The sequence below is a fragment of the Thermobia domestica genome, chromosome 11 (assembly GCF_964235325.1).
Source record: "Thermobia domestica chromosome 11, izTheDome1.hap1.1, whole genome shotgun sequence".
Lineage (NCBI taxonomy): Eukaryota > Metazoa > Arthropoda > Insecta > Zygentoma > Lepismatidae > Thermobia > Thermobia domestica.
The window spans coordinates 170,542,138-170,568,082 of NC_137464.1; the positions used below are offsets into that span (position 1 = coordinate 170,542,138).

At 36.8% G+C, this 25,945-nt stretch overlaps 1 protein-coding gene across 2 annotated transcripts in view; it reads left to right on the forward strand.

Moving 5' to 3' along the window:
* LOC145664558 (carboxypeptidase B-like) overlaps positions 1–25,945 on the forward strand; it is a 98,533-nt gene that overhangs the window by 9,606 nt on the left and 62,982 nt on the right. Inside the window, exon 1 of one of the 2 annotated variants that reach the window (XM_081731326.1) lies at positions 16,149–16,567. The exons of the other annotated variant lie outside the window; for it this stretch is intronic. Coding sequence (XP_081587452.1) covers positions 16,503–16,567 — 65 coding nt within the window. The 5' untranslated portion in view covers positions 16,149–16,502. Of the gene's footprint in view, positions 1–16,148; positions 16,568–25,945 lie in introns of those variants that run through there. 2 annotated transcript variants of the gene reach the window in all.

Here is a 25,945-nt window from a genome sequence, read left to right on the forward strand (position 1 = left end):
CGAGGTAAAAGAATTGCACCAAGGTCCCAGGAGGGTATCAGGAGGGGTACAACTCAAAATTTGAAAATGGCAAGTGGAATCAAGTAGTATGTCATTTAAAAGAATTGCTAAAATTTAAAAAAATGGTAAGAGTCTTGAGTCTTTATGCTAACTTGAGCAAAATAGCAAGCGTTCAAGATGGTAATAAATCATTCATTGAAAACTCCGTGACCACCTCTAGAAATGTGAAACTGTGAAACTACCCAGAAGAGGTAAACACTTGTCTTATCATTGCAAAAGTATAATGCATCAAGGTAAAACTAGAATTGCCCCATTATGGATTTATTGCATCACTAATATTAAATTCTACGTTCCACGATTGTGTCTTTAAGCTAAAGGACAGGGTGATTGTGAATTATGAAATTAATGGTAGAATACAGAATGGACCCATCACCAACTATGAACCACTCTGAACCAATGTGACCAACTCCGACCCACCAAAACTCATCGTCATCAATTCTGAACCATGATCCATGTCCTTCTCTCCATTGACTAAAGAGGTTACATTTGAAATAAAACGAAGATTGTGAAATTATCACTTATCGGAGTTTGAGTTCCTACCGTCAATCGCTCAAGCACCGCTGTGTTACAATACCGGTAGATCTGACTTTTACGATATACAATGGTTTCTCACCTAAATTAAGATGAATTTAAATTTATCATCATAATTATTTCTTTCTTGGCTTACAGATACATTTCAGTACAAAACAGGATGAAATTTGAAAGTATCAAATCAAAATATAGTAGACCAACTCAAAAAAAGAAAGAAAAACTAGTTTTCCATATAATTAAGCATGCCGTATAATTTAAAGTGGCCATGCAATTAAGAATTTTAGGATTTAGGGTTTAGATTTCTGGGCTTTCGGCATCTAAGGCCACTTAGCCCTTCACGTTTTGAGGGATGGCGTCTCTCGGCACACAATCCGGGGAAAGGGAAGGAAGAAAGGATTGGGAAAGGAAGGAAGCGGCCTGGGACCTATAAGTTAGGTATCACTCCGGCATTTGCCTGGTGTGAATGAGGAAAACCCAGGAAAACCTCATTCAGAATGGCTGGCCTGAAAAAGCGTTTTACACTTTTTCGACCGAGTGCCCCCACCGGGAATCGAACCCGGGACCGCTCACACCAAGCCCCATGTAATTAAGCTTGGAATACAAATTTTATGTCCATTTTTCTCACAACTTTATGGCTTGATTGCCTTATGCTCTGAACGCTCCATATATTAAATACCAGCTTCAGCAATTATTATAATAAAAACAGTCGGTATAAAATGCAAAGGACTGTAGTTTTCATTCCTCAATTTATTTCTCAACTAATATAAATCGTTTTCGAGTATTTTTACAAATCAAAACAATACCAATTTCCAATATATAGAAAATCCTCCCCCGCTCATTTTTAAAAATGTCAGGACACGTTCTGTTTATTTTTAATAAAGAGTTATATACTGAATTTCAGCTCTCTAAGTTGAACGGCTTGTAAGATACTCAATTTTGTGCAAAAATTCGGACCCCTACTTTCCCCTAAGAATATGTGTTATAATGAAAGTGATACGCGTATGATAACTTCAATGTAAAGACTTTCTGCTGTGGTATGCTTCATAAGAACAATTCCAGTCTGCTCACGTGACCTTTGGGATTCACGAATTTCTTGCGAGCGTTCCGACTTTGCATTCTCTGTTTATACCCTCTTTTTGTGCCTCGGATAATTTGTCAAGAACATCAATGACATGCTGTAATACGAATGTTGTGAAGTAACTTCCATATGACAAATAGCTGCAAATAAATACACTACATAATTTATTACTTGCGATGATATTATTTTCTTAATTTGTATTTAACATTCACATATAGAATACCAACGTACTGTGAACACCTGTTACATTTTAAACATAATAATCACTATGTTCTGCAATGATTATATGTTATATATATATATATATATATATATATATATATATATATATATATATATAAAACTGACGTATTTTAATGTAATTATTTTATACAATTTTTCATGCATTGCGGAAAATAGAATTTCATAGAAAAAAGCATTAACCCAGATGGGAATCGAACTCACAACCTTACGATTTGAAATCCAACGGCTTACCACTGAGCTAACACGAGCGCTCTTTGGAAGATAGTCCTAGATATATATAGCAGTATTTAAGATAATTATGACATTCATATCCACTGCAAAGGCTGTTTTTGTTCTACTTTGACTTTTATTTTAGTACTCAGTTGAGAATTATGTTCTATGTCTTAACTTTCAGCATTCTTTTACATACGGAAAGATTCGTTTACGTATCTAAATGTTCCATTAAGTAGGGACAGCAAAATGACAAACAAGCATGTGCTGACATTAATACAAAGTTTCGAAATATTGTATCATTAAGTATTTCAATCAATGTTGCTTTTTTATTCAGTTAGTAACAAGTCTTATTACATTCAAAAGAAGAAAAACACATCTGCAAACTTTTTCTTGATTGCAAGGGTTGGCTTCGAGGTTCGAACCTGGTCTACCTTTTTCAGGAGATACCCGAAGTTGGACTCAGAAAAAATTTGCCTCGAAACAGCAATAAAGAATGCGCTCAACCTTTTTGAGACAAGGTGTACATACTGGTGAACGCATCTACAACTGCATGGAAAACTTTGCATCATATGTAAGAAGATTGCTCCAGCGTCATATCAATGTTCCATGAATTCTGATCAGCAACGTATGAAACCTGGTATGCCCTCTTTCATGCACGCAAAGAAAGCAATTCTCGTTTTCTGTGATACTGAAGCGATGCAGGGCAAGAACATTGATGACAATATGATTGTGTACGTCCCACATTTACTGGTTACACAAGTTTGTTACGTCTCCCTAGATAGAAATAACATACCATTGACACTCATTATCCAATTTAAGATTCTCATTTATACTTGCGGGAACGACGTCCAAATATAAATAGGATCATTTGCCTTGCACACAATGCAAAAGGTTACGATGGATATTTTACATTGAATGCAATGGTTCAACAACACGAGTCAATTTGAATGGGACCAAAATTTTAACTGTGAATAATCATGCATTCCTTTAATGTTCTACCCACGATCTTTAGCAAATTGTCAATAACATTTAATTTATCAGCAACCAAAGGTTACTACCGCATTTCTTCAACACGATGAAACATCAAGCATACATTGAACCATTTCCTGAAGTGAAGTTTTATAGTGCAATTTCTATGCACGTGAAAAATAGAAACAAGACCACGCAGTGGTATAACGCATATCGTGACGACATGTTTCATTTCCAGGAGGAAACTGTAAACTACTGCGTCCAAGTTGTCAATGCTCTTCGCCAAGCATACGTTTCCTTCATAACCACCTTTCGAGTAGAGACAAAAGTAAGTCCGCTCTTGAAGAATATCATCATTGCAAGCGCATGCAAACTCGTGTATCGACGAAATTTCCTTAAACTTAATATATTGAAATTCTACAGGCAAATTGTAACTAATGGAGGAATACACCATCAATGCCTACTGTACGATAATTAAACTACACTGAGTGCTCACTGAATTGCGACCACCACTCGACAAAGGCAAGTGTGAGCAGCAGTCCAGCTGATTACATGACCGCTCCGACTGATAGTATTGCAGAGAAAGAACACACTCAAGGCTATATGTTGGCAGACAGTACACTGTTTTAGTGGGAGGTGGGCAGGATTTTTCAGCATTCCAATAGGATATGATTGTAGGCACCCGAGCAATAGGTGCGCCAATAACTCAGTTTGCAATACTAGTCGGATGCGCTCGTTCCTGTGTAGTAAAGGTGTGCGAGGAGTGGGAAGAAAATGGGGTAACGGTCTCCAAGAGACGGAACTCCAGGCGCGTGACGAAGTTCAAAAGGTGAGGTAAGCGTAACGTCACACAGCTCGTGACAGCCAAACGAACCGTCAGTGTTCGGGAATTACGTGACCAATACAATGGTGGATGCACAACACCCGTATCCCGTGTAACTATACAGTGTACATTGTCACGCATGAAGTTCCACAGCAGACGACCCACTTGTCACCCACTCCTTACGACTCGTAACCGTCGACCTCATCGCACTTGGGCACAGGAACACACTAATTGGATTATAGATGATTTAAAAGAATGGTGTGTTGGCCCGATAAATCATAGTTTGTGCTACTCCTCTCGGAAGGCGTATGCATGTTTGGCGCCAATAGCATGAAGCTATGGACCCGTAGTGCATGGTGCGTACTGAACAAGCAGGAGGGGACGTCTGTATGGTTTGGTAATGGTTCTGTTGGCATGGATTAAGACCGTTGGTTTGAATGGACCCCAGCGAGATATCCGTTGTGTACCTCCATGTGTTTGAGGATCACGTACACCTTACAACGCAACACGTCTACCCACACGAAGACGGCATTTTCCAAGACGAGAATGCATGGTACCATCTGTATTTGCTTGGCTTAAGGAACATTCCACGGAGCTGTAGCATATGAATTGGCCCAATGACAAACTGAACCTTAATCCTATAGAACATTTATGGGATGTTATGGAACAAGCTCTTCGTACCATGATTCCAGCACCGACATCTGTGGGCTTATTGGGGGATGCCATCAGGAATATATGGTGTTTGATTCCCTTAGAAATATATCAGCAACTACCAGAATCCACGTCACGCCGTGCCCGGGGTGTCCTCTGAGCGAAAGATGGAGCAACAAAGTACTAGATAGGTGTCGCAATTCAGTAAGCACTCAATGCATATTGAGAAGACCGTAGGCAGGAAAAATTATACATGCTGCTCGGCATCTTTACGGGCTTATGTTTGTTACAGTGATTTATGTTTGTCCGTTATTGCACACAATAACTCTTAAACAAAAGCATTATTTTTAAATTCTGTTCTTTGCAATAAATAGCTAGATCAATTATCTCACCGAGTTCGATAGCGGAGTCAATCCATTAAACTCTTAAGCGGTATTGATAACTTACATATATCCGTTAGTGCACACGATAACTCTTGAACGAAATCGATTTTTTTAAATAGAAAGTTAGAGCAGATATCTCGCCCGAGTTCGCTAGAGAAGTCAATCTGTTAGCATGTTAACGGGAACAGTGGCTTACGTTTGTCCATTACTTCACACGATAAGTCTTTAGCGAAAGCGAATTTTTGAATTCTGTTTATTGCAAAAGCAGCAGAGTAAGAAAAGTAAGGTACATCTTGCCGTTAAATAACATAAAATCTTCAACGGTGTCATCTACCAGATGAAATTGAAACTTTCAGTGCATGACCCTTTTTGATTGTCCACCAAAGTTTTATTATTATTATTATTATTATTATTATTATTATTATTATTATTATTATTATTATTATTATTATTATTATTACACCCAGTTGAAAGTACAGTGTTTGGTGGACACAACCCTACATGGGGTGTTGTATGAGCAGTGACTATTCTGCCCTATTTCAGTGACTGTAATTTCCTTAACTTTTTTACATTTTAACAGAACTAACTGTCTAAAAAAATAAATTTTAAAAAGCAGAAATACAAAGGAAAAGATTAAATATTTATTTATTATGTAAAATACACTTTGCGATTTGGTTAGTGTACCTTAATAACTTCTTTCGTTCGTTATTAAAAGCAAAACATGTTCATACATTGTGGAGGAAGATATGGGAGTTTTTACTTCGTAAAGAAAAAGTTATATTTCAAAGTCTTCTAAAATAAAATGCCTCTGGACCGCAAGAAAGGTTTTGCACGATTTTCATTTTATCAAGTACTAGCAGCGTTCACCCCGCTTCGCTGCGGTCACCCCGGAACGCAATAAACGTTGTTACTTAGATAATTTTTACTTTTTCGCTTTCAAGTGATATGATAAAAACCATAGAAGATTGCAGTAAATGTTAACATTATATCGCCTGTCATTTATGTTAACCCGCCCCGCTTCGCTGCGGTCACCCCGGAACGCAATAAACTTTGTTACTTAGATAATTTTTACTTTTTCGCTTTCAAGTGATATGATAAAAACCATAGTAGATTGCAGTAAATGTTAACATTATATCGCCTGTCATTTATGTTAACCCGCCGAGTGACACGGTCATGCGGGTTGCATATAAATACGTTTATTTTTACCTATGATGAACTAACAAAGGATTTGTACGTTATGGACACTTGAATGGTCAATTATCTCAAGACACTGGTAATTAAAAATTAAAGTGATATGATAAAAACCATCTAGGGTCCAAATCCTAATAACCCCCCAAAAATGAAAGAAATTGGTTCAGCCGTATTAGCGTGATGAGGGAACAAAGGATTTGTGCGTTCTCTTTTATATATATAGATTAGCCTCTGAATATTGGAGAAGATAATTTACTTTTATCAGCCATCTTAGCTGGTTCATTAGCTTGAAGTCTTGGGTATTCATCGGGTTTCAGTACTTTATTTTATGGATTGGATGACTAATGTTTATTTAATGCATCCAAAAGTTGATTCCATTTATCTAAAGGTTTATACGATTAAAGGCTTCTAGAATATCTTTTCTTAATTTCATTGCTCGAAATGAACTCGTATTGTTTATTAGAAAACACCGTCGAGAAGATTGTGCTTTGGTTACAACCCTACATGGGCTATTGTATGAGCAGTGACTATTCTGCCTCTGGACCGCAAGAAAGGTTTTGGACGATTTTCATTTTATCAAGTATTAGCCTCTGAATATTGGAGAAGATAATTTACTTTTATCAGCAATCTTAGCTGGTTCATTAGCTTGAAGTCTTGGGTATTCATCAGGTTTCAGTACTTTATTTTATGGATTGGATGATTAATCTTTATTTAATGTATCCAAAAGTTGATTCAATTTATCTAGTATAGTAAAAACATTTTTTTTAACTTTGTAATTTCTTCAAGAATCCTTTGATTCAAGCGCTCCCGAAAAAAATATATTTGACATTTGTCTACTTAAGTCTCGTTTCTTCCTCTTCTTATGCATGAAATGTTTCTAATTTTGCGTTTTAAGTAGGCAGGCAACACAGTTTCGATATACAGTGAAGAAAACTTAAGGCGCAACTTTTGTGATTGACTTTGGCAAGTCTCAAAGAATCACGAATTTTGTATTTAGCTTTGCTTCTAGCTTCTTTATAAATTTTCTTCAACAGTTTTATTTTCTGCTTCTCAGTTAAATACGTAGAAGCCAAGTGGATCCAAAAGGTTTGATCAAACGTTGAGAATAATGGAACCTCTTTATTTAGTTCATTACTCAACTTCTCTGCTTTTTGTACGAAGTACCACCAATCCTTTCCAACTCTTGCGCATCGAAATGCTTTTCGAAGCCTTTGCTTGTATTGTTCAACTAAATACTTTTTATAATCACTTTCGAGTTGACTTATTTCTTTTCGAACTTTCGAAGAAATGGATGATATTGCCTTTAATATCCCAAATTCTTTATCTGGATTATAACGTTCCTCATCAGTTTCATCACCTACCTGCTTGAAGAAAGTTTCGTTTGTGTTTTGATCTTCACTTAACGAATTATAAGCTATAGTCATGTGGTTTTCAGTTTGAACTGAAACTGATAATCCTGGTTCACTTGCCTTAAATGGCAATTCCACCTGGGACGCTGTTGAATTAAAACCATAAGCTGAGTGACTTATTTGGCAAGCAACAGTGCGTGAATTACTTTCTTCAACTGACAATTCCACTTGAGATGCAGTGGTATGATAATCATAAAATGTGGCACCTATCTGACATCCCACAGAGTTAACATTTCGACGTGGTGTAATAAAATAGTTGTCTGGAAATAGTTTCACTTCTAGTTCATTGCTATTTTTGCATTTACTTATTTTTTTTTGTATTGTCTCCCATATTGAAGCCTAAACGATATGACCAAAAATCAGAAATTGATAACTCTCTGGAACACTCGCTGGTGCCTGAATCATAACTCGTTTTTGTTAGGGCAGTATCCATAGGTGGGTCAGATTCCAATATATCATGAATGGTTACGTTTGAATTCTTCCTTGTTGCGTAAGACAAAAAACGATACATTATAACAGATGATCTACATTGAATAGAAGAACAAAGCTCAAGTCCATGTCTTCGTCCGGGTTTTCTTCTGGTTTGTTTCCTGCCTGCGAAAACGTCATTCAAAGTAATGCTTCCAGAAGTACTTGCAATGTTTACTTTCTTTATCATTATAAAAGCTGATCGTGCTAGCTCACGAGAATCTCGAAATGATAAATGCATAGCAAAAATTGTTTTTGTTTCAGAGCATTCTTAAATTTGGTTTCTGCTTCTGGCTAGCAGTAGGTTCAGGCTTCAGGCTAGTCTGCTTCTGGTTAGCTTCTTCAGGCAACACATCAATAGTCCCAAACTTGCTTTCAAGAAGAGACAAATGAATTGAGTTTTCGTAAGCTACTGGCAAAACAGACATAGGTTTAATATTATTCTGAATTATGCCTATTTCTCTAGCCCTATCCCTGCTATGAAGTCTTTCCTTTTTAGGTGTTACAGGAAGCAGCAGCAATTGAGGTTTAATTAAGACTAACATTCGAAGGATATAGGCGAGTTTTTTTTACAGAGTATTTTTGCTGTAAATTTACAAATATTTCACATGACTCCAGCCAGTCTCTCTCGTCGCAATTTGATAGTAACGAAGTATAACAGTTAATAATAATTCTTCTTGAAGAAGATTGGAACGGTTTTATTGTTGTTCTACTTCTTTCTTCGCCATAAGGTCTGCTCTTACGTGCAATTTTAACATCATGTGGCAAGTTGCTTGAACCTAATAACTTATCTCTTAGATCTTCAGTTGCTACAATAGTCAAACTGGAGCTATCAGATTGGCTTATTTCTTCAATTACTACAGTCTTTTTCTTCTTTTTCCCTCGTTTTCTTGGCGGAAATCCTTTTTTCCCATCGGGGTATCTTTGGACGTAGAGTCCTCCACAATTGGGTATTGGTTTACGCACTACCGTGGTCTCTGGTGGTGGTAAATATTGTGGACAACTGTATGGTGTCGTTTGTGGCAAATGTGAACGCCATTCACGGAAGCTGGTTGGATAGCTTCTCGGTAATACTTCCCAATCATTTTGATGGTTAATAATAAAATTCCTACCACCTCCAAGTCTTTCAGTTGGTTGATTCCGACTTAGCGGGAAGCGGGGCACAACTTCCCTAGGAACTCTAAACATCTTGTACAATTTATTTATCGCTTTTTCGTCTTCACCGATGCTTCAGACAATCCACTCGAAATCAACCTTAAGCCTCTCTGAGGTAACGCATTTATGTAATTGTTAAAATTAATCACAACAATAAACGTGAATACTTTAATCAAGTAATACATTTGTGTCTAATACAATTGTTTATAGTATTTTGAAAGTTAGGATTTTGATAATAATTTATGATGAATCGTTTGCAAATAGTAAAATGCTATTCACTATCGAGTGACTGTAGGATAGAGGAAAGTATAGTGATCGTTAATAAAAATTGAATTCGATATTTTAATAGATTGATTGATTGATTTTTAGTTTAGCGTCCCTTTTAGCAGCGAGGCTATATGAGACGTGGACCTACTGATTAACGTGGAATCCGAACCACATGAGCTCCAGCCGGGAATTGAACCCGGGTCTCCCGCGTCAAAGGCGCGTACGCTGACCTCTTAGCCACGAGGGAGCTCTAATATTTTAATAGATTTACACGTTTCATGACCACAGATATGGAAAAAGTGATTGTTCGACATCTCTCCGCATGTTCGTCCTGATATTTACTCACCTAGAGGCCATACAGTTCGACGTATCGAGACCAAAGTTTTTTTTTAAATGCGATTCTCTATTGTTGTTTCAAATTTTCTTCCACGACCCTCTGGAACAAACTCAAAATGAATTATCTCGTCAATATTCCAGCATGTGTGGGCTTCCTGTCCTTTTTTCGCCCACTGTTTACATGTGTCAGTTTTCTTTTTTTTTAAAGTACTTCTCATCTTCTGTCACAATTCTCCTCCAGAAATGAGGATCTCGAGGTTCTTTTTAACAAAGTCTGGCAAATTGGCACTCTACGCAGGGCCTACTCCTCTGTCAGCTCATGGGGACTTTGTCGGAACTGTTTATTGAACTAATCCATGTAATGCAATAGACCGTTTATTGTCGATTTGTATGTCTCAACTACTCTTGCTAACACGCGTGTACTCGATTATGGTTCAGCACTCACAGCATCTTGCAGAGGGCCGTTCATGTCTATCGCAGGTCTAGCCTTGCGGAGCTTGTCCGCGAGGCTTAGATCACCCGAAGTAAATTTTTTGAACCAAAGGGTAGCTGTCGATCGATCCAGTACTACTTTGTTCTCGACACCACAAATTTCCTTCGTTGCAACTTTTATAGTTAGTCCTTTTCTCCTTTTAAAAAATGAAGTACAGCTCGAATTGCAATTTGGTTAATTTCTTGTGACCAGAAATGTATCTCTTTCTCCTTTCCTTAAGAAACTTATTTAAATTAAATTGTAGTGATAAAAATATAAACTCTTCCCACCGCTACCCACCACACCTTGTGATAAAATCCTAAATTAAGCCATGCTCCACCCGTGTATCAAATATAATCAAATTCGATACAACAGTGAAACATTCTTACTTTCCATTTTTATTCATATAGAAAAGTTCCGCTCTTTCCCTCTTAAAACGGGAATTTTAATAATATTTTATACAGAATTTCATCTTCCTAACATGACGGGCTCACGAGATACATTTTTTTGTCGCATAAATTATGATCTTTCCTTCGGGATATGCAGTTTGATCCAAGTAATGTAATAAAATACTAGTTCGAGATACCTGAGAACTATATAATACAATTAATTTAAAACCATTGGTCAGCCGCTTTCCCATGATTCGACTACACAAAAGATTAATTTCTCTTTTATACGTTAGGGGGCATGGTAGCTCAGTGGTAAAGTGCTTACCTGTGGTGCATGAGATCCCTGGTTCGATCCCCGGTCAAATAAGTTAGTGGTGAACAACATTGTGTCCGTAGGTTTTCTCGGGATAATCCCGTTTCCTCCCAGTTTCTCATTCAACCAATTGTTCCATCGTCAATCACTTGCTTTAACCATCATCTTCGTCAGCCTAAAGGGCATAATTGTGGGACGTTAAACTGAAAGATGTATCTTCTTTTATATGTTAGATGTGGCTTCCTGCTTTTGTCAGTTGATGTTGGACTTATCATATAATTTGTGTGCTTGCAATAAATGTATTTCGGCCAAACCTGAAGATATGCAATTTTGTTGTTGAATGGGAGAATGGGCTTCAAGGCTAACCTCAATTGAAGGTGATTCTCGGGCTCCCGAGGCCTCGGTTCTTGAGTTTCGACATCTCTGCTTCATACTGGTTAATCGTACTGTTAAACTAAACTACTAATCGCACAAAATTATACTGCCACCACCAGTTACCTCTCCTTGTTGTTCAGCAACAGAGTAAATGGATCTTACATTAATAATGACACAGCAGCCACTTTGTGGATAGGAGTCTTTATATGTTTATGTGCACTGGCGCAAATCCCGGGGGGCGAGGGGGACATGTCCCTCCAATCTTGGACCTGGGGGGATTGTCCCCCCAATAATCTGACGTGAAAAGTGCTTTTTGGGATAAGTGTGATGATTTGTGTCCGACGGCCACGAAGGAATGTAAGGTGAAATTAATTTATCTTGGCTTTTCCATTTTCTTAAAAGAAGAAGAAGGAGAAGAAGAAGAAGAAGAAACTTATTCTGAGGTATTTCAAACTAAACTTCGTGCTGTAGTGCGTTTAGTAGTCTCATCAATATGCATTAATTCCACTTCCGCTACTTGGGCACAAATTGCAATATATGCCAGAGGAGGATATGACCCTCTCCTCATGCTGGAAAGTTGTCTCAGCTGTAGGTACGGGCACAAATTCCGGGGAAATGGGGGACATGTCCCCCCAACATTGAAACTGGAATCTCTCCCAATAATCCGATTTGAAAAGTGCTTTTTCCAGATAAGTGTGATGATTTGTGTCCGACTGCCACAGAGGAAAGTGAGATAAAGTTGGTTTCTCTTGGCTTTTCCAATTTTAATGAAAATGGAGGTGCATGGCGTAACCTGATGTGAATTCTTATCTCCTCCTCTCCTCTAGGCCCAATCACAAGAAGAGTATATAGACTACCCAATGTCAGTAGAACTCATCTTTTCAGTAAATGCGCATTTCATCTATTTGTAGTATCAGCCTAAACATCTACTCATGCTTCGTAAGCTAACTAACTCTATGGCCTATGGAACCCAGAGGTTCAATGCCACGTTCACAAAAGCTCTCCACTGACTTCTATCCTTAGCCAACTGGATCCAGTGTCTACTTTGTGTTCCTATTCCTGAGAGATTCATCTTAATATTGTTCTCCCACATGCGCCTTGGTCTTCCTAATGGTCGTTTTTCGATTGGTCTTTCAGTCAAGACTTTGAAAGTGTTTCTTCTTTCTTCCATCCTAGCTACATGACCTGTCCACCTAAGCCTCCTAGACTTGATGACCCTAACATGTTTGGTAATCCGTATAAATTATGAAGTTCTTCGTTATGAAGTTTCCGCCATTCTCCATTCCCGTTCCTCTTGGGTCCGAATATTCGTCTCAGGATCTTGTTCTCAAATACTTTGAGTCCATATTCTTCCCTCAGAGTAAGCGACTATGTTTCGGAACCATATAGAACAACAGACATGGTTATCATTTTATATATTTTAAGCTTCAAATTCCTCGACAGAATTCGCGACGACAAGAAATTTTGAACTGAATAATAACACGAATTCCCTATTTTTAGTCGACATTTAATTTCTTCATGAATATGTTTTTCGTCTGTTAATATTAATCCTAGATATTTGAAAGTATCCACTTTATCAAAAGTATTATTTAATATTTTAACGAATTTATAATTTGCCGTATTACGATCCCGACGTACTTCAATTATTTAGTTTTCTCAGCATTTACTTCTAAACTAAACCCATGTTTCTGCAAGCGTTTAATAAGATCATCCCCTATTAAATTTACATCATCAGCATATGCCATAACCTGGTGAATACCGTTCAACTCTAGGCTCTGGTTGCTATCTTTGATTTTCCTTATAGCATATTCCAGGACAAAGTTGAATAATATTGGCGACAACGCATCTCCTTGTTTCAGGCCATTCTCGACTTGAAAGCTCGTGGACAAAAATTTTCCTACCCGGACTACTTTGGGATTCATTTAAACATATCTTAATTAATCTAATTAGCTTTTTCGGTATACCAAATTCTGTAGGAACGATGTATAATGTTTCTCTCCTAACCGAGTCGTACGCCTTTCTAAAATCAATAAATAGTTGATGTACCGGGGTATTGTATTCCCACTTCTTTTCGAGTATTTGGCGAATGGTAAATATTTGGTCGATAGTTGATCGATTTCGTCTAAATCCGCACATATATTCCCAATAATTTCATCTGCGTTGGGGTCAATCTTTCTAATAGAATGTTTGGAATGAAAGTAAGGATTTTATAGAATGTTGACAGAAGAGAAATGCCTCGATAATTATTACAGTCAGTTTTGTCGCCTTTCTTGTGGATTGGAACAATGATGATTCTTTCCACTCTTGTGGCAATTCTTCCTTGTTTCAGATAACGAGGATGAGTTTGTGTATCTTGTTCCACAATTTTTCGCCTCCAGCTAAAATTAACTCAGCCGGAATTTCATCCACACCCGGAGATTTGTGTTTCTTTCATTTCATTATAGCGATTTTTACTTCTATTCGGTTGGGTTCTGGAATATACGGTTCTACGGTGTGTATCTCTCTTTCTCCACGCACATTAGTTTTTGGCTTCGTGTTAAATAAATCGTCAAGGAAATCTTTCCATCTATTTAAAATGGTATCTGTATCAGTGAGAACTGTTCCGTTAGCTTTCTTTAATGTAAACACTAGATTGATAGCCTTCCTTAAATTCGTTGATCCCTTTATACGTATCCCGAATGTTTTATTTTTACTATTATCTTCAAGTTCCTTAATTTTAGGTTTCAAAAAATTGCGTTTCTTTGTTCTAAAAGTTTTGAAAGTTTCCCGCCTGATTTTACGAAATTTTATGTACTTGTTTCATTCGGATTTTGTAGCCAACGTAATTTTGCATGTTTTCTCTTCTCTGCTAGTTGAATGCATTCCTGGTCGAACATGGTTTGTTCCTACGTATTTCCACGTGTCCCAGTTTTTCTTTTGAGAGAGGGTTCTTCATAAGCAAAGAAAATAATTCAATTGCTGGAATATTTTTCTCCATAATCTTAAGGTTACACCTGTTAACTAAAGAGTATACGACAAGCGTCAGATTTCTGTAAGAATTCTTGTAATGCTATTGAGATTATAATTATTTTGCTCAAATAAGGGTATTGTTGCGTCATACATAATTGATATTCTTTCTTCGTAGTTTGGGGGAAGTCATGAGTTATATTATTATAAAACAATTTTAAGGTGGATCTTTGTAGATGCCTAATTAGAAATATGCCAATTATAAACATACATGTATTCAGTTTTCAGAATGTGTTCACGGCAGTGATTTCTAATACTGATTTGTAGTACTACTTCATCTACATCGCTTAATATATAATATACTCTACAACAGGTTCACCTCAGATTCATCTACCGTAATATGAGTTTCATCTCCCTTCCCTAGAATAAGCCTCAAATCTGTCCATTTCCCATGAAGACAACCATTGGTGTATTTAGGACTTTGTTTCGAGGGTCTATGCCCAACACAGGGAAGGAAGTGGTCAATTGCCTACCTGAGTTTGAGAATTAAATATATTTTAATTTATGCATAAATTGAAGTTATAATGGCAAGAATTGCAGACCGATAAATCCTCTATGATATGATACAAAAATTTGCGAGTGAATCTAACCCTTAATTCTGTTCATACAAGAAAAAGGAAGCATCCTCTTGGCCTACCTAACTTACCGGGCTAATTGTTCCCCCGTTTTGATTTTCTTTAATTCAAACATTTCCTTCTTTTACAAATAACTGAACGATACAATTTTCCCTTTGATATAATAACATAAGTCCCGTCATGTTGATATCCGCGCAAGTTGGCGTGGAATACCAGTTTCTCTTATCAACTTCTCTTAGTTTTGGTGTTACTGATGACGGCCGACTTGAATTAGAACTGACAACGGTCGATAAAGTATGATAGGTGAAATAAAAGAAAGTAACATCAAGAAAAAGAAACAGAAAAGTAGAAAGGACGAGAGAAAGAACAAAAGGACGCAGTTCTTACATGGAATGAAATTTGACAAATACAGTATTATTTCTAAACAAAGAGCATAAGAAAATGAAAAGTCAATGACATTCTTAGAAATGGTAAGAAGGATTATTGTTGTACGTGGAATGCTAAATACTAACAAATTTATTTCGGGGGGAGCTTGAGCCCGATAGCCCCCTAAATACGCTACTGAAGACAATTCTGCTCCCCTGATCCTCCACAGCATTGTTTTCAACTTAATAAATATTTTGAACATCGCTTATATATATATATATATATATATATATATATATATATATATATATATATATATATATATATATATATATATATATATATATATATATATATATATATATATGGAAACGATCTTATCCGCCCCCCCCCCCAATGTTGAAGACAGATTTGCGCTGATGTTTATGTGCGAGATGTAGAAATCCTTTCGTTCCTTACTTTCAAATTTCTTAAAACCATTTTTCATTCTTCTCGTATTGATTTGTAGAGAATTGGAGCAAGTATTTGAAAACCATATCAGTTTGCAAAAACATTTTTCCATTGATTTATATCCGCAACTTTAAATGACACTTTTATAGGTCTTGAATTTATTTTTTTCTACATTGTTATACATTACCTGATTCGTGTAGATTCAATATAACCCAGCACACACACATATTTAGAGAATTCGTTTCTGCAAAATCCTTTATACCATTAGCAATTTTCTACTTTTACTAGGTACTCTTTTAAAAACCAGTGAATTTTGTTTCTTAACGCAGTGGTGAGTTTTATAATCCGGGCGGGAAAAGGCGGGTGAGTAGCATAGCGTCAACATGGCATGAGCGGGTGTTGTTTTTATGTCATATGCCATGCATCTTTAGGGGAAGTGCATATATGTCGGATAAGAATGTATCATTGTATTACTTGTCTTGTATAATATTGCATACACATAGGTGCAAGTTTACAATAGCCTAGGTCATCAAAGTAGAAAAATATAATCTAGTTATGTTGCTTTAAGTGATTCTCTAAGACATTCTGCATACTTATCTTCCTGGCACATGACCAAATAATTGCGTTCAGACAGGCAAACTGGGCCATAAGAACTATTATTTAGGCAAACAATACGCAGCAACCTGTTCTTGGTAGTCACTATAAGCAAGATTTGTATCTGGTTGAGGAAGTATTCATAAGTTAACACTGTGCATTTACTTACCATCGTTTCCTTACAGATGATTCCGTGTTTAACTCATCTTATTTTGTCCCCTGAATTTCTCCATTATTGCACCCCTCTCAGGTAAGATAAACACTATTTATATTATTTACGTAGCGCTCTATCGAACTGATTGTACGAGACAGTGGACTTGTGAATAATAGATTAATTAACGAGGATGATCTACAAACACCAAAACAAACTCAAGCAAAATTTAAGAGCTATCAGAAACTTGTTATGGAAGGGAAAAACTTTTATTTGCAGTGACTATAGTTTTTAAGGAAAACCTGGTTTATTAGTATATCCACCGTGCCTGCTCCTTACGGATTCACTCATTGCAAGCCTACCAGCATCGCAATTCCTTAAAACCCAATGAATATAAATCCTGCTTGTATGACATACTAAACAGGATAGTTCGTGCTTTTGTTGCTAACAGATTTATGATATATGTTTGCACGCATATTGTAAATCTGTACTCAATTGATGAGTATAATACTAGTAAAGATGCATAACTGTCTTTTCTAGGGTATCTGCGTAGAATCTTATTGAAATAACACTATACGCACGTATTTATACACAAAAGGGTTAAGCGTTCCTAAAGTTATTCAACATGGCGAATGCACCTATGCTATCTAAGGGCAGATTTTCATGCAAGCGTCCGTAAGACGTTGCTTAAACAACTTTCTCAATTGGGTATTCAAAACAACTTTCTCAGTTGGGTGTTCAACCACATCACAAGCAAAGAGCGGAACGGACGCTTGCATGAAAATACGCTTTTATTCTACAGGAACATAAATTTGTAAAATCAGGGGCAGAATATATTACTCGATTTTACAACAGGTTTTATAAGTAATTAAAATATATCGTGATCATACCTCTCACATGCATAGTAAGGTAGAAAAACGAATTGCGAAGTATGCTCTTTATCATGTAATATTACATGAGGAAGACATAATGAAGTGAGTACTATGTGGAGACAACGGTGCCGACTTTCCAAAATTTATGTGGGTGCATACTGTAACATGTCACTCTGTTAGTTACAAAAAAAAACTTGTAAGATATTATATAAATTCATTCTATTTCGAGCCTTCGATAACCTAGTTTCGTTTGTCAAATTTTGAATATAGCGCCTCTAGTGGCGAGTGTTGATACTTCACCCAGCACTTGAGTTATGCTCATCAGATGTGTGCTGGAAATGTACTCGGTGAAATCTTGAAATAGTAAGCTCTATTTGTCGAAAATTAGTAAATTATTCTATTAGAGTTGTGTGTATATTACAAGTGAATTCACTTTGACATTCCAAAGTGTGGATTGTTATTTACTTAATAATCTGGTGAGTTGTATAATAATTTTCTTAAATTTAAATCAAATTCATATATGTTCTAATGGAAACTAATCTGTTTGATTAAATGGGATATACACAGTTGTGTGTTAACCATACTTATAACTTCCTGTATTCGATATATGTATATACGTATATTTGAAAACTCGGTACAATTATCCAAATCTTTTTGGTTGTCGAAGAACACGATTAAGTTGAGATTTGCTGGGACTCATATTAATTTCACTTGCATTTGATTTAATGTGTCCAATGAGTACCAGCGAGTTTAATGACTTGTAAAGAAATTTGTAATGTCGATTGATTTTGTTATAAAGAAGTGCTTCCTAAATCATTGACTTATTACTTAACGAAACAAATATTAAAATCCTTGACCTTTTTATGGATTTGCGATTGTCCTAATTTTGGAGAAGGTTATATGGTATTTATATTTAAGCTGATCATATGGAGGTGCTTAGGGTTTGTAGTAACTATTCTTAATTTGAAAATATATATATTGTTTCTCAAATGTGGCGGGACTTCACCGGTGGGAGACCCGTACCGAGTAACGAGCTCCTATCTAAAAAGGAATGTTACAATACCAATGACGAGACGTTGAGTTAAATTGGATTGATTTTGAGTTTCACGTCCCTTTCAGCAGCGAGGCTATATGAGACGGGACCTACTGATTAACGTGGAATCCAAACCCAAGGCCCCCGCCGGGAATTGAAAACAGGTATCCCACAACAAAGGCGCGTATGTTAACTGCTTAGCCACGAAGGAGGTCCAAGTGGCGAGACATGTAAACCAATATGCTTTTAGGGAAGTCTCGATGTTTGATTATTTTTAGTTAAAAATCTTTTATGAACACTGTCATAAAGAGCTGTGCTGGATAAAGTAAAATATGCCGGTACTATAAGGATAAGTAGGGGGTGTCCTACCTCAGTCGGTAACACGGCTGAGTTAAACGCAAGAGAAACGTGTTCACACCCGGTTCCAAACTAAAAATCCTGTGGGTGCCGGAGCAACAGAGCACCCACGTAGTCGGTGCGCATGTGTGAATTGTATAAAGTGGTCATGGAAATGATGCAAAGCTGTAGCATACGCAAGGCATGAGTTTTTGCTATATCAAATATTTCTCCACTATCCTCATTTATGTGTATACCCACCGTCGCTGACCCATCTGCTTCCTACGCTAGCACTTCTATGCAGGCCTTCTGTTTTGCTCCTGCCTCTTTCCTTTAAATGTGAGTATTTCGTTTCTTTCTTATTTCATTGTAAATGAGAGTTCATAAAACTATTTTTGGATCTTGTTTTGATTGTAATCCCTGAAATCCTGTACGTCATCTTTAATACCTTGTATCATTATATATCCATCAGGCACGTAGTCAGAATTTCGTAATGGGGGGCTTCGAGACGACATACTATGGTTATCACACCAGGGGCTCGATCATTCTAAACTATTTTACTGGCACCTAGGGATGCGCACGAGACAAGATTTGTGGCTGTCTCGTCTCGAAAATGTGCTGTAACAGTGATCTCGACTCGAGAAATATATGTTTCTCTATTGGAAGAACCGTGTCTCAACTCGAATTTTGTCAGGAAAATCCTGTCTCGACTCGTCTCGTACGCATCCCTACTGGCAACATACAGTCGTTTAGCCAGGATTTTATAATGGGGAGGGGTGGCGTGACACGAAATACTGTGGTTACATACCAGGGGCTTGATCCATCTAAAGTAATTTTGCTGGCAACATACCCTTTATTGGTTTGTTAGAACAATGAAATGAGGATATGTTAGTAAGTATCTTAATAACAAACTATGAAGAAATTTCGAGTAAAAGAATATTTTTAAAAAGTACTGAAAAAGATATACTTTCTTATGCAGAATCGTTTTGACGTATGATTAGCGTCATACTAAAGCAGGAAACATATGTCAGTATACTACTGCAGGAAACATATGTCAGTCGAACTCTTTAGTATGGCACTAAGCAAGCGTCAGAACGACTCTGCATATGGCCCATTGTTCCGAGATCGTTCGAACTTGGTTCTTCTTCTTTTCCTTATCTTCGTTTAATGCCGTCAAGGATAGCAACGAGATCTCTTTCGGCAGTAAACACATCCTATAAAATGGAGTAGTGTTGCCGCGAAATTGAAAATTTCTTTAACAACTGTAACTGGAATCTAAGTTGTCATGTTCATATTATTGGTGATTGGGGGCATTTCTTAAGTTCCACCTAAGAGTCTATCTGATCGAACTGGTTTATCGATCGTCATTTGTAGTCCATAGGTTAGCATGGAGCTAGATGGAATTCGGAATGCTCCAATTATAATGTCGATTTTTAATTTGACCCCCGCCCCTCAGTTTCATCCACACAAAACTCCGCATAAAAAAGGCTAAGCAAACCCTTACTGTAGCTTTTATTGATATTTTCAACGCTGATTCTTCTTTTTCTCGTTTATTTTTGTTTCCACTCCTTGGCTATGTGCCTGTACCCATACAAAATAACTTAGGAGAAATGCAATAAATGATTTGAATTTCTTCATTGTCACCTATTTGTTAGGCGTTTTGTGTACATATTTGAAAAAAAATGCTATAACATGTGAGGGCCAAGGTCTATCCACAGAAGTTTATATAGTAATTTTTGTCCACCACATGGCAGGCAAGTACTCTCCTGTTCATCAAGAATGCAAAGCTTTCCCGTCTTTTTCTAGCAGATGAACTTCAAGGGCAAACTTTGCTTTAGTGAGGAACATCTAAAGTGCCATTTTGTAGTCTGTTTTATTTTGTCTTTACTTATCAATTAGCCAAAATTTATTTTAAGACGAAGAAACGTTCTTTGATTGAACTTTGTGTTTAGAAAGTAGTCCGAATTGCAATAGATTTATGAGAGTGGTGAATGAGTGACTGTTTTATTTGAGTGGCAGAGTGACACTATTTTGGGTAAGGGACTCAATTTATTTGTATTTATGCATGTAGTATATGTCGTAAATAATGGCCGAAATAATCTGTGGTATCGCAATTTGTAAAAGCAATGCGATAGAGGCACAAAAGACCGGAGAAAAGGTATCTTTTTATTGTTGTCCTTGAGATAAGAACACGAGAAAAATATGGATCAAAAGGTTAACATTCATAAGACCAAACGGCATAAGACCTAAAAATATAGGCACTAGACCTAAATTTTAGGTCTTGTGCCGTTTAGATCCCTTGCCTTAATTCTGAAATTCACCACTACCACACGAAATTGCAACGATGCAGTAACTAGTTGGCAATAAAGTTACGACCGTAGCTAATTCTAACGGTAACAGCTATATTTCTATTATTATTATTAGCATTATCTGTTCTGCAGTTATAGATGAATTACATAATCTAACTTATTTCATTCTAAAAACTAATTAAATGATTGGACAAGAAGTCCGTTTCTTTCAAATGGAGAATGGCTATGACCAAAAGTCGAGGTTAGCGTCGAAGCCGTCAATAAAGTGGTTTAAAGATAAGTGATATAGAATTTTCTTCCTTATAAAATACTGGTTGTTACTCTAAATTTATTGAATATAACATATTGACCGAATAGTTCAAAATTTACGAAAGAAAGATTAAATACGGTTTATATTTCAAAGTGCTTCCTTTGGTTACAAGGCATCATCAAGTACTCAACGTAGATGTGATACCTCATTTCAGATGTCTTATTTTTGAATACACATTAGCTTAAAAAAAAAAAACATCGTTACATATCGCTAATGCTCAAAGCAATACACCATTTAAATAGATCCAGAACTCTCATCACCATATTCAACCGTCATTGAGTATGCTGCAGTAATGATAATGTACTACGTCAAGATCAAATGCTAGTAAACAGGGCTATTATTAGGACTGAAGGAGATCGTATTCCCCTACCACAATCAATTAAACCAGTTATTCCTGTTCGAAGTGCTATGGATAATTTCGAAAGAGAAGAAGCTACATTTTCTGGAATGGATTGGACTCATGACACAGTACTTGTCTTGTTTCAAGATCATCATGATGATTAACTTAATGTCTTGTTAGAAGAACCTAATAGTCCATAGAAATTGCCATTGATGTCGCTTCACGAACTCTCACTAAAGATATAGATGCCCATGAACAATTGTACTACACAAAGCCAAAACCAAGGTGAAGTATCCTCAGTACTTTCGTTCCTAGCAGTGACCTAATTACAGCAAATGAAATAAAACAGCCAGGCAGAGATATTATTTCTTTTAAGATTTCTTAAAAAGGTCCAACGTACCTCAAGCAAATTTCCCTCAGGAAGTTGAGATTCCCTCCAGAAACGCTTTTACGAGTGCACTGTCTGGACATTTATCTCACAGGACCATTACTGGATACACTCCCATTCTACTCTATCCTGCAACTCAGTATGACTCTATTTATAAAACTATGTGTAATTTCTAAGATATCTTGCACCAGTTAAATGTTGAAGAGAGTTCAGTCTGGTGTGACGAAGGAGTATATCATATAGCTAAAGAAATCCAGGTCCCTGAACCCGAAACTTTTTCCAACATATTTCTTGGTCTTGGAGGATTTCGTCTTCAAAAAGTCGTCCTTGCTTGTATTGGTCTATACCTCAAGGAGTGTGGAGCTTTGGAAACTCTTGCTCAGACTGAAATCATGGGTCCAAACACTGCTGAAAGCGATTTAAAAGGAAACCATAGTAGCAGGGGAGTTTGAGCAATAGGAATGTATTGTGAAGTAATGGAAACATTGGAGTGGAAGGTGTTCATGGAACAGATTAATATATCGAAGTATTCCGAATTGTTCTTAACAGTTAAACGCATACAGTTATCAGTGTACGAAGAACGAAGTTTATCTAAATCGAAAACCTGAGTGCCATCAGAATGGATCTTGAGACATTTAGAGAAAGTGGAGCACAGGGAAGTGAAATGTTTGCTTATTGGGAGCAGTTTGTCTCAACACTGGCTCCTCTTCTCCGAGACTTAATTCGAGATGACCGAGAAAATAACTGGGACTTTCATGTGTGCAGCCTAAGAGAGTGTTTACCGCTTTTCTTCTCATTTGACAGAACAAATTATGCACGGTGGTGTACTCTATATTACCATGATTGCTTAAAACTAGAACAAGAACACCCTTTGATCTATAATGAGGTTAAGAACGGTCATTTCACAGTTCAACATATTAACAATAGATTTAACAGTGTTTGCATTGAATGAAGCATTAGAGCAACACTACAAGAAGCTAAACAAGGAATATGGAGGTATCATCGGAGTAACCAGACGAAATGAAGCCGTAACAAATCTTATCAAACATGAGAAAGAAAACATAACATACTTTTTGAGACAGTTTTGTAGCTTTAATGAAGACGATGAATATGTTCTTCATCACGAGTTTTCGAAGCCTTTAACAATCAAGAGCAGCAGAATATTTAAGAGATGTTAAGGTCGTGAACAAGGAAATCTTTTCCTGAAAGTTGATAATTGTGGAATTTCTAACATTATAGCTGGAATAAACAATGATCAAGTAATAGCTGAGTACTTACTCTGTATACAAGAAAAAGGAGATACTAGCTACAAAAACTTCATTCAAGAAAGGCTGATTTAGAAATTCAAAGGTATTCTAGATCTCATACATAAACAATTTACAAAGACAAAGAAACATACATCTGCAACTGAGTTAGCGCTCCAAGAAACAAATAATGCTATTCGATTAATAGAATTATCATGTTCAAGAAGTTTCGATATTAAGACCCTACTAAAATACAAGCTTACATCTACATCGTATTATGAGTTCTTAAAGAAAACAGATAAAACACAACTCAGCAAAGAACTTGAAAACCACTTTTTAAATAAGAATGATATAGTTACTTATCTACCAACGCATGAAACGAGAGTAGCAATGGTGATTGACTTTGTCGTGTACACGCGAAACGTCTATGTCAAACGGCTTATCCGTAAGACGTTTAGAGACTACTTTAGCTACTTGTGGAAAACATTTTTAAAGCTTTCCGAAGGTTGTTTGTGCACGGATATCGTGTTTGATTTGTATCAAGAGAAAAGCGTCAAAAACATGGAGCGACTGAGAAGATCAAAAAAAGTGTTTCCTATTCATGTAATTGCTAGTAACCCAAATGTACCCCTTTCTGTCAACGTGGATACTTTTTGGAATTTAAGCCAGAACAAAGCACGTTTGCAAGAACTCTTCATTGAGTGGATTGTCGATGAAGGAAATCGGACAAAATCTTTGTATTTGGGAGGAGGTTACAAACAACCCAAAGCCATGCCTGAAATTAACAGAAGGATCTGTTAGTTTGGTACTAGGTCTTTGCTGTGAATGTGACGAAGCTGATAATAGAATCATGAAAAACACCCAACACGTGGTGGAGACTGATTCCATTGAAAGAGTTATGTTGCCTCAGTAGATACAGATGTTATGATTTCCGCACTATATCATTTCAAAAAGAGTTCTAAAAAATGTGGCCTGAAAATTTTGTGGATTGTCAAAGATGCCTATGAGACGACCAGACCCGTATCCAGGGGGATTTAGGTGGGGCCGGGCCCCCCTAAATTTTTGCTGGCCCCCTAAAATTTTCACGGCAGGCTTGCAAATGAACTATAATATGGTTAGATCGGGACCCCCTAATTTCAGCCGGGCCCCCCTTACGTTTTTGGGCTGGCTACCTGCCTGGAGACGACCATCTATGAGGTACATTCTACTTCACAAAATGACAGAGAATACACTCTTTATATGTTCTTTATGCTGTTCACAGTCTAACTAGTTGTGGTATCACAAGTGAGACTGGGACAAAACTTATGGTACTTAAAACAGCAATGGCATCGGGAACACTGACACTAGAAGGACCAAGCCGTCATTTTGACTGCATCACTTAAAACAATTTTGTATATTTCATATATTTATTTGAGTAACGCAACCAACCTTTAGGACTTTTATTATTTTAAAGAGAGGTTTGATATAGCTTATAAACATTGTGTGCCTATTTGAAAAAAATACACCCCTAGAACGACCAGACAGCCAATTTGATTGCCTTATTTAAAAATCTATATTTTGTTGTTGATATGGAAAATTTTATAGGTTGTACGCTATATGGTAGTATCTCTATTGGAAATAATAACTTTTAAAATATTTTACATTGTTTTTCCAATGGGTTTGCTATTTTATACGTTTTATTTCTGCTTCTAATTGCTGTAAAGGTAAAATATATGGTACATCTTTGAATGATTTTCTTCTTCAATAATGTTCGTATCTCATTGGTAATACTGTTCTCTGTAGAAATAAAGGTTTTTTTGAAGCTGCATATGAATAATTACAAAAGCAACATGAGACCTGATAAAATGTTATGTAATTTCTAAGATTTGAGTGAAAATGAATTTCGCTTGGAAGAACAACAGGGAGATTCTTCCGACAAAGACAGCAGTAGTAGCTAGAATGCAGTGTCTGAAGCTACTTCTTCGGATAAAAGGGAGAAAACAGATACAGAAGCTTCCAGAAGTAATCGATCAAATATCTTAAAAGCAGCTGATGGGACACGTTGGAGTAAAGTGGACAGACAGAAAAATGCTGGGCGTACTGCCTCACGATATTCTACGATAGAGACCTGGTTTGTTATATTATGCGTTACATCATATTGAAGATAGTGATTTTGTTAGAGCTTTTCGCTTGTTCATAGACGAAACAATGTTGAGAAACATTCCGTTATTGAAGCTCATAGACAGCGTCAAGATTCTATTTGGCCGCTGTCAATTGCAGAACCCTTTTCATTTCTAGCAATATTGATGTTTCGTGTAGCTTCAGGTATACCCGTAAAGGAACTATAGAACGAAAGCTATGGCCCAGTGCTTTACAGGATTATGTTGAGAAAGCGATTTCTTGAAATAATGACGTTCTTCAATTTGGTGAAAAATGTTCTAGCTCTTCAAGGCTGAAAGCGGACAAGGATGCTTTGGCATCATCTGTGTGGAACGTATTCATTAAGAATTGTATCAGGCAGTATAAAACCGAGGAAAGTGAATGAATAGTTTTTCCCTACTACGATGAGATGCAAATTTATGCAATATATGTCTAACAAGCCTGACAAATTTGGATTCAGATTTTGGCTGCTTGCCGATGTAAGGTCAAGATATGTACTAAATGGC